The following is a 15,398-nucleotide window of genomic DNA, read 5'->3' as shown; positions in this document are numbered from 1 at the left end:
TTAGTGGTATACAGACCAAGGAACACTGGCTGCTTTCTCAGTTTGAACTAAAGTTTGGCTACCAACGCAGTTACCAACTGCTGCAATTTGCTGTATTTTTAGTATAGCTTCAAGTGGTAGGGCAAAGACAATACTAACATGTCAAAAGAAAAGGGAAAGCAAAGCTGCAATACCACAGTCTTATCTGAGGCAGTGCCATTTGCCACTTTACATCAAAATCGTCTTATTCAGAAGCTTAGAAACATCATTTGTCATCATGTAAATAGGAAGAATTCTTTACAGAATGATTTCTCTAAGTAAAATCTGAATATGGATTTGTTACACAGTCAACAAAGCCACTTCTAGATAAGGAGGAGTATCAATCCATCCCCAGGAGAGCAAAGACTCACACATAACTTTGGGAACACTCAGATGTCCCTGGAGCTTCCACTTTTTGTAAATCAGCCGGATAAGGTTCACTGAGTTATGCCAAGTAGAATGAGCAAGACATGGCTAATCAGTTTGGTGTTCTCACCACAGGGCCCCCACCCCATCCTACCCCATGATCATGCAAATATGTACTTCTTGTGCTGGACTTATTTTTCTTATTGAAAAGTGACTCCAAGTGCAGCCTTGTGAAGCATGGATGCTCCTGGCAAACACTGCATTTCTTACACAGCAAAGATGCAGACTGCCTCTGAAGGCAAGTTACAGTTCTGCAAAAGGATATAACCAACCTGTGAAATGAATGGGTTTGTTTAAACAGCACACTGCATAGCTGAGAAACTGGCGATAGAGAAAGGCAGCAGGAAGAGGAGGAGACAAACAGGAAGCAGTTTTTGTAAAGCAGCCAAGTTCAGAAACCTGCAAGATGCAGTGTCCACCAGAGATCTGGCAACAGCACAGCCATGCGATCGACACAGCACGAGTGACCCGGGGCCAGAGCTGCTACAGAGCCGTGCTCACAGCCAGGGTTTAAAATAGCCCTTCATTGCACCACTAAAGAAAAGGTCACAAAACATCAGCACATTAAGAGCCATACTTTGGTCCTTCTGTTAAAAGCACATTGAATAGAACCAAGATTAGGATCACTAAACTATTTCAAATAGTTCCCACAGCCTTTAGCAGACAGCCTGGGCTTTGCTCTCCAAAGGAGCTGCAGCAGCACTCCTGTGTTAATGGCCCAATGATACAGTTACACTTCAGTAACACCGTGATCTGCACAGGAACATCTCCGGTCTAACTGACCTCGGCTCAGCTCACTTGACGTTCACACAGTAGGTCAGCTATACTGAAACAAGCTAAGCTGAAAAAACCCCACTGTGGCTGCACTCAGGAAGAAGGAACAGTATTTACATACTTGTGGTGTCAGTGGTGCACTGATACTGTGCTGAGCAAATCCTCCCACGAACAAAAGCCCTTGGTGACAAACACATACGTGTGCTATAGAAGTACTGCATGCTGTATGTGTAACATGCAACACACGTGTGTACCTATCCAAAACTCCCACAAGAATACTGTTAGAAGAAATGGACTACTTTTTCTTTCCCATACCTTTAACTTAATTTTGCTTAAAAATCGCTCAGTGTCCTGTTTAATTATGATTTAGTAGCAGGACTCCCATTTTGCTCCTTAAAGAACCTGACAATTGCAGCAAAAGAGAGCTGGGCAGCCTCCATCAGCAACAGGAGAAGAAAAGGCAGCAAGAATCTGCACACCAAAATGAGAAACAACCCATTCCTCGTAAAACATGATCCTTCTTTTTGTGACACATCAGACTGAGGAATCAGACTGAAAGCTTCCTTTCCCAAAAATCTGGAAGCAAAGGTGAGAGAAATTTGCAAGCAAATATCCTGGTGAGAATACAAAATTCTGTACAAGTATTTAACCAAATTTATACAAACCCCTTTAGTAATAGCATTTCAAATGCAAAGATTTTCAGTCACAGCATTCAGAGCATTTCTCAGAAAGCCCATTTCCATTTTACAGATGAGAACGAGAGATTGAATAATTTACCAAAAGAAAGTTAAATTTATCAGCATAGATCAGAACTGAGACTACCAGCCCATACACCTTAGTCCTTTAAATCATTTTAACTGCAGACAAGGGTAAGATATCCCAAAACACATCACTCTACAGAAAACTTGTAAGATGACTTGCCCAAACATCTCTGAATTAAGCACCTAAAACTTCCCATATGCAATATACAACAGGTATCAGGTGTTTGAGAGTCACCTATAAAAGCTGGTATTCTAAGTAGGGAATTACTCAAGTTAATAACCTATGAGAAACACCACAGAGACAAACACGTTGGATGTGGTTCCCTCATCTGGGCTCAAGAGCTAGAGCTGCAAAAATATTCTGCCCACTACTGGAATTTACAGCTCTGGAACTCCCTCTGGATGCAGGCACATGTCTCCTCAAAGACTGAATACATCCGCAGAGGAGTTTTCTCCACAAAATCCCCATTCATTCAAGATGTGAACATCTCAAATTTAATGCACACACCTACCCCTAAAAAAGACCTTTACAGACTACTCCTAAATGCTGAAGGAGGACTGAGAATTCCTTCCCATGACTAAGTACTTCAGAAGAACAGTGAGACAAAGCAAGAGAGTGAAACTTTCCCTCAGCCTAGCAGTTACAGCTTTCACCAGGCTGCAGGCTCCAGAGCAAGGAATATCCATGCACTCTACACTCAAAATCCACCACATGAAACACTCAGCTGTTAAAATTGAGACTGCAACCAAGGATTTTTCCACCAAGTTGAACTGACCAAATCACAACATTACAGAGCCAAGTGCACTCTTTCCTTCTGGCCCACAAACTCAGTTATAAACCAGCATATACACTCAAACAGCATCTCAAGGCAAAAGTTACAAGCCTTCCTCATCACAGAGCATCAGTCAAGACTGCAGGGCATGTGGGTATGTGCAGAATCAGACACTCTGGCACTGAAAAAACACTATTGCCAGACACAAAGAAGCCTTAAAGAATACAGGTATCCTCCAAGGTACATCAATATTTTTACCAGCAGCATGTAAAAATCCTTAACAGCCAATATAAGTTACTTAGTACTAAGTACACATGTACTAACACAACTGACCAGGTTCCCAGCCTCTCATATTCATCTGTGTATCTAAAAAGGCAGTTCCTTCAAGTGTATACACAAGCTTTATTATTATCTGACCATACTGTATGTTTACATTCAGGACAAATCAAAAGTACTGAAAAGACAGGGCAGGCCTTAACATACACAGAAGTGCAATAACAATACTAACAGTATCTTATAATCTAGGAATAGGTTCTTAGAACTCAAAGCCAGAGTTAAATGTGTATGTTTGTTGACTGTGGGTTTTTTTGATGGGGTGGGGAATGTTTAAAGTGTATACACATCAGGGAAAAGCATCTGCTCCACATTGTAAGAAGGTCAGTCAATTCCAGGTGAGAAACTTAACAAAAGTCAGGTGACTGAATAAGGAAGTTAAATGATACAAGAGTATTTTTTTAACTGCTGAGCAGACCAAAGCCCCATTCTAAACAAAGGATGCAGGAAAAAGGAACATTACAGGCTTTGAAAACTAGAGACATGTTCTACACTTAAAAGCCAGCTGGTTTTACTGTCTAGGCTTTAAAGAATACTGCCATTTGTTTCCAAACTTCATTTCACAAAGTTTTTCTTTCTAGCTTACCCTCAGCCCCATTAAAAGAAGTTTGTAACTGTACTGAATTTGGTCTAAACTCTTAACTCTTATTCTATTAAACAATATTTTACATAAGTTTAATTTGCTTAACATCTTTATTGCATTTTAGAAAAACAGCATTCTAGTCAAAATGAAACCAGACAGAAGGGGAAAAGGTTTTTAATTATACTATTTTAAATGCTTTGTTTTAAAATGAGCTAGCACACACATAACTAGAGGAAAAGTTAAGAAATGAAATTTCAATTACATTTATATCAAAGCAAGAAAATTTACAACGAAGCAAGTCTCCTGGTAAGCATTACTAAACACACAAAAATGTTAAACCCTTCTTTCACAATGAATAAAAGTCTCTACAGTATCAAGTCTTAGCCTGACTCAAATCACGTTCAAATGTAAGAGAATTCAAATATGACTCCAACGAACATTTAAAGAAAGAAACAACCCTCACTTACAGCTATGGAAAAACCCCCAAGTTATTTCTTCTGTCTTTATCTTTCAGCCAAAATCAGAAAGATCAGGTTTCTAATGAGAAGACAAGTCACTTAGTAATAGTTTGTGAACTACTATTTGTGCTCATGCATACCTGTCCATGTGGTTTCCTCCTCCTTGTACTAAATAAAAGCATTGCTTAGTCTCATAAAAGAAATTTCACAGATGGTTCCAGTGAATCATTCCCATTTACAGTGGAAAACCATCTATAATTTAAATATATTAAACAACAACTGAGTGAGACTATAAAACACGGGTATGTGAACAACTTTCCACAGAATAAGTAGGTCACTGAAGTGCCCAACACATTCCTAATGCTGGAGAATGTCAGAGAACAACGTGATCAGCTTCATCTGCATGGAATTCCCCTCCCCTCCACTCAACCACACTGGCTTCAGTTCGGCATTCAGATTATGCAATCGAAATTCCACACCGAGAAGCAGGGAGTTACAGGAACGCAGGGGTTTTTATTTGCCTGCGTTCTGAATGCAGTGACGGAAAAGCAGACAGAGGTCAGGGAAACTTCTCCTAAGCAGTGTAAACAGTTCCCCAGGAAGTGGTTGAACAACCCGGGGGGAGGAGGTGCCAAAGCCAAGACAGGTCACTCACAGCAGCAATGCAGAGACACCCCGAGCTCGCTGTGCTGCAGCTCCGGCTGAGGGAGGGAGGGAGGGAAAGAATAAGCACTGCCAATCACACCCAGACATTCAGCTCCCAGGCTACACTGCTGCCATTTCTTCTCATAATTTCATCTCTCTACATGACAAGTCAAACTTTAGGACAATGTAGATATGTCAGCAGTTGATCCTCCTGCACATACCACAAAAATCACATCCTACCTGACAGCAAAGTGAAAACCAGGCATTATTATTAAAATAAAAACAAAAAAAAAAACCCCAAAAAAAAGAGAAGAAAGGAAAAAAAAAGGAAAACATCAGAGGCAGTCTGATTTTAATGAAGCATGACCAAAAGCATTTTGAAAAAAAAAATTGCCTCTATTTCTCCTTTACACTCTATAAACATTTTTTAATTGTTTGGCTACTTTGATAAATAATTAGCATCCAAATTTAAATACGTGTATTTTAAAATTGAATCCTTTTAGCCCTCAGAGAAAAACAAGAAAGTTATTCAATCTTTGCTACAGTGAAACACACAAATGCTCTTTTTCAGACAGCAGCCAAGCAAAGCCAACAGTGTAATGTCGTTTTGAGTAAGTGAGCAATCAATAGCAAGTCAAAACATTCAAGCTGGGAGGGAATAGGAGAGAAAAGAAGGGAAAGACAAAAAGAAGCCTTCTTGGCTTTTAAATAAAACCTAGTAACTAATCTGGTTTTAGTCACCACTATTACATTCCAACTTCCCCAATACCAGCAAAAGACACATTAAACTATCCTTGTAACAAAAAAAAAAAAAAAAAAAGAAAAAAGCTTGGTGGACAAAAACATGCACCTATTTTGACACAGACAAGCAGATGCTCATATTCCCACCTATGAATTACCTTGAAAAATCTGTATTTCTCTGTTTTTTGATAAGGACCGTCAACCCCCCATCCCCAAACCTCAGAGTAACCCCTTGCCTTACAGAAAAGAAGCTGCCTGCTTGCACTACTGGGGGCAGGCCAACTTCCAGAATCACCACCTTGTTCTGCCAGGCTGCCTGGGGCTATTGGGATTAGATTCACATGGCTAATAAAATCTGCCACAGAAATCTCAAATCACATTTACAAGATACAAAATTATGCAAGATATTCCAAAGGGGGTAACACTAGAGGACTGCTTTGACATACCAGATAAGACTGCTAAATGGTAAGTGTACTCATCATGTCAAGTACCATTTCACACACCCTCTCATAATCAAGGAAAGAATTTTTAAGGACAAAATCTTACACCATTCCCATAACAAGGGCACCGTGAAGCAATGAATACAATTTCCACTCACTCTGCAATAAAATCTATTTCCTCCAACAATATCAAAGTATAAATTGGAACAGCCTAGTTTTCAGACCCAAATTTTTTATTAATTTGCACTTTCCAACTTCCATGGATTATTTTAATTAATGGCCTTCAACCACTTTTTACCTAAGCAATGAATGTTTGTTACAGCAGAAAGCAAAGCACAAACAGGTTACTAAATGTAGTGAGTGGCACTGATCAAATGAGAAATGGCTAGAAGCTTATTTTCATTCCAAACACTGGGTCTGAAACTCTCACTCTGTCAACCTCAGACACACGTGACAAAAAAAAAACCAATTAACAAGTCTAGGTCTGTCAGCCTCAGCACCTTGGCACGATCAGACAAACAAAGCATAATGCCACTGATATTGTTTAACACCTGAATACCCTGAAGAGCTTATGAAAGGCAGGTGAAAATCATCGTGCTTACATTGAAACCAGCTGTAATGAGATTTGTCCTAATCTGTGGTAAATCAAGAGTCTCCATGCACACATGAGTGTCTTATCCTGCTTCCACACTGCCTCTGACTATCCTGTCTCGTGGAACACTTTCAAGAGTAATTTCAAAACAGTGCATACTTTAGAGCAGTCAGTATGAAAATTCGTCCTTCAAAGTTTATCTTCAAAACCATCATGAAGGTTAGATCCAGTTTCTCAAAGGCAATGTATTAAATGCCTACTTCTTTCCTCTGAAGCATCGCCTGCCCCAGCAAATGCTCAAATTTTGTAATGGATTATGATTTTGTTGAGTACAAACAAATTTTTGAAAAGAAAAATATTAATCACCACCAAATTAAGTTGACTGGCTTTTAAAATATACTAAGTATTTGAAAATAAAGACTCCTCTTTTTTTTTTAAATTAAAAGGAAACTTACCACTAACTTAGGAGACCAAAATTAACACTCTTACCCTATCTCAATGAACGTGCATCTTGTAACAGAACTGGTCCCAAAGCACTGTGCTCTATCCCACAGGCCAAGGTAACTGCTGACCCCATAGTCAGCTCACACATCAGGAACCAGTCCAAACGGAAAAAAAACCAAAACACCAGTTTTAAGGAAAACAAGACTGAGTTAAAAGAAAAAATAAACCAAAACAAATCTAATAAGCTTTACTTAAAACAACAGCCAGGGAATGAATCTAAGAAGATATAACAACATATACAGTAGAGTTGCTAACAAGCATTCCTGCATTGCAGTGACCCAGAGAAACAAAAGGTGAAAGACTACCCAACTCTGAAATTAAATTTAAGTGACTGAATAAAAAGGGGCAATTTTTTTTTTTTTTACATACTTATTTTGTCACTTAAATTTCAGAATAAATCTGGCAATTTCCAGGCCAAATTCACTTTCCAGATGTAGATGACAAATAATCCTCACACATGCAACACAGAGCATTAGGTCGGCACACTGTCCATGACCTCACCCTGAGTTTACAGAGAACTGAACAGAACTTTTCTTAGGAATAAGGTCCCACCCACCCTTCTCCAGTTTCAGCAAGTTTTCCCTCCTCCTATATTACAGTAATTACAAAAAGATAGAAGAAACCAGGACCTCTAGTAATGAAATTGGAAAAGCAAACAGAGACACCAATACTTATGGTGCTGGAGAAGAAAACACTAAGAAGCAGCTGGGATGAAAAGGAAAGCCAAGAAGGTTAAAGTCTCTACCTGAGCTTTTACACTGTACTTGTTTTGGCACTGACTGTAACAGCCCAAAGCCAAAAATCACAGTGTGGCAGAATGGCGTTACCTACCCAGTGAAAGCAGAACAGTGTGACTAATGTAACTGAGAAAACAACACCTGATGGGGGGTGGGTGGGGAAGCAGCAAAAAAAAAAAAAAACCACCAAAAAAAAAAACCATCTAAAGCAGCCTGACCCAGTGCAGTCATGTTCTTGAAAGTTCTACTCAGCCCAAAACACTTGGTCTCAAATATAAATAAAGCATTCAGGGATACTAGGGGTTATTCTGAACAGACTGAATTTACCAGATATTTTAGTAACTTACTTTAAACACACAAAAAAAGTCCTTAACTCAGCATGTGGATTTCCACCATAATCACTGTTCACTAGGCCTCAAACAGCTTCCTCGTGCTGGCTCTCCTGTCTTTTCTATTCCCAGCATCATTTCCAAATGCCACAACGTATGTTTCTGACCACTGGTACAATTACAACTCTTGCACAATAGAAATCAGAACGCATGGAACAGATGCCAGGCACATATATTCAGCTTTTGCAGGAAATATCAGTCTACAGCCAGAGCTGTTCTCCAATACCTAACAAAATTATGCTATTTAAGGGGGGAAACTGACAGTGATCTGAAAAGCAAGTTTTAAGCATCCTTCAGAAGTGCAATTCCCCTTTAAAAATCCCAAAAATCACAGAACGTCTATTTCAGCAGACACAATCCTATCAGTCTGCAGTTGTTCTTCTAAAGACAGAACTTCAAATTCTACACTGAACAACCAATGAGTCCAGTGAGAACAATTAATGAATCCTCAACCACACAGAAAAAAAGTTGGAAAACCTCTCCAGACTTCCACAGGTGTGCTTAGAAGATTGCAATCTCACTTAGGTGAGGCAGAGCTCCCTGTGGTTTGATGAGTCTATGAAAAGTTGTTGAGAAATACCACATCTGAGCTGTTCCAGAGTACTTTTCATAATTACATGATTTGCACAACAGTGCTGAAGGTGTGGCACATCATACAAATTTAACAGCTTCAGTCTGTGACACAGTCCTGCCAATGCCTCCAGCGACGCTGCTTCCAACTTCAGGAGAAGTTTCAGATATTAAAGTGCATGGAAAGACTGCACTCCAACTGGGATCAGCAGATATCTGCATGCACTATTTCACATGACAGCATTGACTAAAAGCCATCTTCAGTTCCTGCACCATTTCTACTTTACATATCCATCTCCTCCTAAATGCTCAATTACAACAACAACAAACTGCCTATAGATAAGCAAAGAAATCATTCTGTGCTCTTTTGATAGTCTTGAAGCTCAACAAAGCAAATACATGCTGCTTTCTGCACTGCTTACTGTACAGAGCAGGCCTGACTAGATTAACTACTCAGGGCAAAGCACACCATTTTCTAAATGGGGGGCCTTAAACTCTCTAACTCCCAAACTACCTAACAGTAACATAAGAAGATCTGGGGACACTTAAAAATGAACATACATCATTACTTATTAACTGAGAGCAAAACTATTGAAATTTGGATCACATCCTTGTTGTCCATGCATCCTCTCAGTGTTTTTTTAAGTATCTTCCTTCATCAGAAGACCTCCAAAACAACTCTGGCAGGAAGATTTCAAGGGAAACTCATTTAGGCCAAAGGAGCATCTCAGGCTGATGCACATGCTCCTCTAACCAACTCGCTTCAGTAGAGCTGGCTTTGAAATACCAGCACCAAATGCAACACTCCTCCATCACACAATGACACAATACTCAAAATCAATTAACAGTATTCAAAAGTGCCTCCATATTACCTTGTGAAGTTATTCTTACCATCAAGAGTTTTTGTGGGGAGACAAGGAAAAGGCACTTAACCAATGTGCATCACTCAGCATGGCAACTCCAGCTCCGCAAATCTTTAGAACACCGCATGATGATAAAAATAGCCACCGGCAGTGTGAACTAAAACTCACTCTCCACCCTATTCTGCAATGTTTTGCTATCACTGGCACATCAGGTGGCTGCCAGAAAGTTTCCTGGATCACTATCCTTTTCTGGAAAGGTCAGCAGCAACTAGGAACAGGACTGACAAGTTCTGAGTTAGTTTAAGACAATGTACTTAATGAGAGATGCCCTGTAATTACAGACTGCAGAAAACTGCATTCCAAATATTTTTCTACAGCTGGGACAACAATCACCAAAAAGAACTAAAACCACAGAACCTTAGAAAACAGCATCAAAAGTAAAGAAATGCACTAAATTTTGACAAGGTATTAAATTACACACAGCACTTTCTGTTTAATTTTATATTATAAAGTTACAGAAAACCTAGCAAATAAGACACGATATTTACTGTGACTTCATAACAACCACTATTACATATCTCAAAAAATGAGTAAAATGAGTACAAACTAGTACTTGCTAAAATGAGTACAAACAAGAAGACAGTACTCTACATACTACTAGAAAATAAATGTTACAATAATCACATTTTACCAGCTGGAAGTGAGAACTGAGGCACTACAATTTCCCTATACTAGTAAATATGCAACATTTAGTTCAAAAAACCCCACCGTTTCACTTGCTTTAAATTAACAAGAGCCTGTTGTTTGTTCACGGGACTGTTTTAAATTCAATGTACCTAGCTTTTTCCTCTAGCCACTTGTTAAGATTTCAACAGTTATCTATGTGAGTACTGTGTGACTTACCTTCATTTTCTTAAAAAGCATTACAAACAAAAAATTCCCCTAGATATGGTACCATCATTATTCAGCTCCCAGAGAACCCTTGCACCCTCCTCCTGCCTCAGTGCTGTAAAATAAATCAGGTGATTACCCAGCAACTGGCTTTCCCTCTAAGTGCTGCTTTGGCAGAAACACCTGAGAACAACAAAGAAAAACTTGTTCTAACTGCTGAATTTCTTTGTTGAGAAGTGGAATGCATAACAGGCTAGCTGTAAACTGGCTAATTTTTTTAAACCTCAGAAGTTATAATTAATACCTCAGCATATATTTTCAGTTTTGGTACTTTTGTCTTTTTGAAGTTCTCTGAAGGGTGGTTCCCTGCTGCCATATGCTTCTTGTTGACAACTTTGCTTACTCTTGATATTCCAAAGATAACAGATGGACTTACAGAGTTAAACTTCTCGTCGATAATTATTTTCTTCTTTTTTTGGTAAAACACCATTAGGGACCACAATTTTTGCTGTGCTTCTCCTTTCCTTCTAATAATTTCTCCACGTGACTCCACTGTAAAGTGTACACCCTCTAAATCAAAAGCATTACAGAGAAAAATAACTGGTTTTGCCAAAGGAAGCAGCAATGCTACCACACCTTGGCTCCCGGAAACTGCAATCAGGGAAGAAGTTAAGTAAGCAGCAGCCTTCCCACACGAAGGCACTGACACTGCGAGACAAAGGACAACCATTTTTCCTTTAAAAAAAGGAACACCTTAAAATACATGCAGCCCTGCAGTGCTCCCTGAGCGGTGATTCCCAAAGGAGGCTTTCTCTCCGGTGCCCACCGGCCCCACTGCCGCTGCTCCTCTCAGCGGGGCCTACTGCCTGCGCTAAACGCTGTGGTTGTGTCTGCTTGGTGCGGAGCACAGCTAAACACAACTACAGCGAACACCGCGGGTTATCTGTGCCGACAGCTCAGTTTAAAGCACCTGGCGCACGGCACCTTTAAAGGGAAAGGCCCTGAGCTAACAGTATCACGCAAGGGACAGTAGTGACGACAGGATATTTACATTATTAAATCAAAGAGCAAAGTACTCAAAAAAAGGCGATCTCTACACTGCTGCCGACTCACAGGTAGGGGAGGGTGACTCGCAAACCCCCCAGAGCACCTTCACCGAGATGCGCCTTGCACCGAAGGGGTCCCATCCGACCCTTCAACCCCAACAGTCCAATTAAAACTACACTCTTTAAAGTCCCTCCAAAAACGTATATTAAAAAAAAAAAAACACCCTACCAGAAAAGTAATGTCAGACTGATTTGAAGAACACACTGACCCTGCAAGTGCCAGCGGCTGCTCTCCCCTCAGCGCGGTCCCGGGGCAGACCGAGCACGCAGCTCCTCCGGCAGACAAAAGGAGCGCGGAGCGGCCCCGCAGAGCTCCGCGGCGGCCGAGCGGGGGGCGCGGGCCCCGGGCCGGACAAAGTCTGCCGCCCGCCCCGGGCCGGACGGCGCTGCGCCGGGAGCCCGGAGAAGGGCCGGGGGTGGGAGGGCAGCCCCCGCTCTGCCTCGACACGCGGCTCCCCCGCGGGCGCAGCGGCGGCTGGAAGGCGCAGCCCCCCTGAGAGGGTCCCGCGGGGCGGCCCCGGCGGGTGGGGGCCTGGGCAGCCGCCCTCCCCCGCGCCCCCGGGCCCTCCCCCGCCCGCGGGGCGCCCTCCCGCCGCCGGGGAGCGAGGACAAAGGAACGGCCGGGCCACCCCGGGCCGGGAGGGCCGCGCAGCGCAGGCCGCACTCACCGCTGCAGCACCAAGAGGAGGGCGAGCCCTGCGGGAACTTGGCCGAGTCGGGCGCGATGCAGACGCTGGAGCCGAGGTGCGGGCACTCCATGGCGGGCGCGGCGGAGCGGGGCGGACGGGCGGCTCCTCGCGGTGCTACAGCGGCGGCGCCCCGCGCACAACAGCCATCTTAAGGCCGGCCTCCCGCTCCGCTCCGCGTGCCGCCGGGCCGGGCTTTGCGGGCAACCGCCCTCCCTCCCTCCCGTCCGCTCCGCGCGCTGCTCCCACTCGCCAGGCTTTGCGGGCAGCCGGCCGCCCCGGGGCCAAGCGGCACGGCAGGCCTGCCGGAAGGAAAGCGATCTCCGAAATTCGCGGGCTGGTTTGGGGAGCAAGGACCTCGAACATCATCCCGTTCCATTCCCTGCTATTGGCAGGGACACGTTCCACTATCCCAGGGTGCTCCAAGCCCCGTCCAGCCTGCTTCTCTGAGCAACCTGTGCCTGTGCCCCACCACCCTCACAGCAAAGCCTATCCTAACAGCTAATCTGCTCTCTTCCAATCTGAACCCATTCCCCTTGTCCTCTGTCACTAAATGCTCTACCATATAGTCTTTCCTGTAAGTTCCCTTCAGGTAGTGGAAGGACACAATTAGGTCACGCCATGGCTTGTCTTTTCCAGGCGGAACAATCCCAGTTCTCTCAACCTTTCCTCCCAGCAGAGGTGCTCCAGCTGCTCTGGACTCTCTCCAGCAGCTCCAGGTCCTTGCTGTGCTGGGAGCCCAGCGCTGGGCAGCTCTGCAGGTGGGATGTCACCTCAGCGGGGCACAGGGGCAAAATCCCCCCTGCCCTGCTGCCCAGAGGCCTCTGGCTGCAGCCTGGGACACGGCTGGCTTTCTGAGCTGCATGCAGTGATTGCAGCTCGTGTCCAGCCTGTTAGCCAATGTTCTGTTCTGGAAGGTGCATGGCCTGAGGCATGTGCCAGCTTTCTTTTGTTTTTTCCCCCAAAGTTACCTGGCCTCAAATTTAGCTTGTTACTGAATTTTCTACTCTATGACTGTAACCTTTAAGTGGTAATAAAAGTACCGATGTGTTACAGCTTTACCAGACAATGCAGAATATCAGTTTCATCACTCAGTAATTTGCAATACCAATATGTAGTTCTTTTTCAAATAGAACAAATAAAGTCCACCAGCATAAAAGTGGGGATTTTTTTAGTCTAAGGAACTCTGACTCCTCCTGCATATTAGGAGTTCTAGACATTTTCTCTTACCATAACTAATGTGAGAAACACAATTTTGCCACTGGTTTTGCCTGTTGTGTGACCTTCACATACAGAAAGCATCTATATCAATGTATTTTATGTGGCGCTGCACTATTTCATGGAAAAACATTTTAGAAACTGAAGTTCTGCATGGATTTTCAAGTGAGATACTTTAAATATTCATATCAAAGATGTCTTGGTCACTAATCTCCTCGGCAGAACACCATTCTTTACCCTTTGTTCTTTTTCACCCTGTTTACACAAGGGGGAAAAATTCAGAGCATGAAAGATCCAATTCTCCACAGCATCAGAAACGACTTTGACTACACTCCATGGAGCTAGTTTGCATTTTTAGCTGTATAGCTAGAAGCAGCATTAGGTCACAGATACCAAACTGTGAATTAAATGGCTGCAAATGTTACCTTGACACAAAACCACAAATCTTCCTCACATATTCCCCATCCTTCAAACTTGTCATATTTGATCCATGAGGTAAATCACATTCACAACATATAAATTACAGGTTGTACAGAAACCATATATTTATACAATTTTCTAACAATCACTGTATAAATAGAGAAAAAATAATTGGGAAAAAAAATTTAAATTTGTTTCATACAACACAACTTTGATATACATCTAAGAATTACTTGCACAAATTTAAGGAGCAAAAAGGTGGTCATGTTAACATGCTTTACATTAGCCAAAGGGTCCTTTTGTTTACTCTCCACCCTCTGCCACAATGTGTAATGAAGACATACATTAAATTGAAGCAGCAGTTTGACTGCAGTTGCTTTCTGTCTTTTCTAACCAATGCACACATTTAATCCTCTTGTTATGCCCCATCAATCCTTACACACAAACAATGGGTAAGAAACCTCAATTAGATCTGCACTTCTCATTTTCTCCCTGTACCAGGGTCACTTGGCCTTCTCCAAGCAGTATAAACCAGTTTAACCAAACCAGTCAGTTCTTACCTCTGTGTGGATTATGTTAGCAGTGTATTTAGTGTTTCAGAAGTAAGAAAACTGTTAACAACATTGAATATGGTAAAATAAACATGTTTATATGCTTTTGGTTGTCTAGTTTCACTTTAGCACTGCTGTTACTGACTTTATACCTTGTGCCTTTGCAAGATAACAATGGAGTTTTCTTCCTTTTTTCATTTGTGGGTTGACAGCAATTCACGGGAAATTTGAACAGTGTAATTCTATGCTAAAATGTTCTCATTTCTTTGTTTTAGTTGCCATGCCCACAGCAAATGTGGTAGCCTTTAGATTTTCTTTATTTCTCTGGTTGCCAAGATAAGTAAGGATGATTTTATCTGTTAGGGAGTCATGATGCATAGCAGTTATCACATATCTGAGGATGCAAAAGGACTTCATAAGCATGTTTGTTACGCAGCCTCAGCCTACTGAAAAATAATTGATCACTAATGCAACTCTTAGCACCCAGATCTCAAAAGCTTTGCTTACAACAAGGGTACTTTTAAGTGGCTTGCAGTGAGGCATACATGTTGAATGCAGAGGAAAACTGGAGTAGAAGCTCGGGGTATCATTTTCCTTTTTGGTTTCTTTTTCAGTAGGATTTCTCCCATACAAATCACTTGATTTGGAACCAGTCTCATATCTGGCTCCCATCCTTCCCCAGATCAGAGTAATTTAGATGACAGCTAATATAAATCCTACAGGCATACTCACAATGGGTGCAGTCAGTGCAGAACAAGAGCTTGTGATTTAGCATTGTATATTAGAAATTTCTATTTAATATAGCACATCCTCATCTCTACTACAAAAGAGACATTCCACACAACATCCCCTTTTGGGATTTACATAATCATCCATCTATGCTATAGGCTCCACCTGAGAGCATTTGAGCTTAGAATTT

At 42.1% G+C, this 15,398-nt stretch overlaps 1 protein-coding gene across 3 annotated transcripts in view; it reads right to left on the bottom strand.

Moving 5' to 3' along the window:
* USP3 (ubiquitin specific peptidase 3) overlaps positions 1-12,485 on the bottom strand; it is a 38,497-nt gene extending 26,012 nt beyond the window's left edge. The window contains exon 1 of one of the 3 annotated variants that reach the window (XM_085070892.1): positions 12,273-12,485. In XM_085070892.1, the coding sequence (XP_084927018.1) occupies positions 12,273-12,363 (91 nt within the window). In that variant the 5' untranslated portion in view covers positions 12,364-12,485. Of the gene's footprint in view, positions 1-10,510; positions 10,591-11,813; positions 12,044-12,272 lie in introns of those variants that run through there. The other 2 variants (XM_085070893.1, XM_085070895.1) reach the window with 2 other exon arrangements.
* Positions 12,486-15,398: the final 2,913 nt, after the last annotated feature.

Source organism: Lichenostomus cassidix, chromosome 10, assembly GCF_008360975.1.
Source record: "Lichenostomus cassidix isolate B80296 chromosome 10, HeHo_3.0, whole genome shotgun sequence".
Taxonomy (NCBI): domain Eukaryota; kingdom Metazoa; phylum Chordata; class Aves; order Passeriformes; family Meliphagidae; genus Lichenostomus; species Lichenostomus cassidix.
This window is presented reverse-complemented; position numbering and strand designations above follow the sequence as displayed.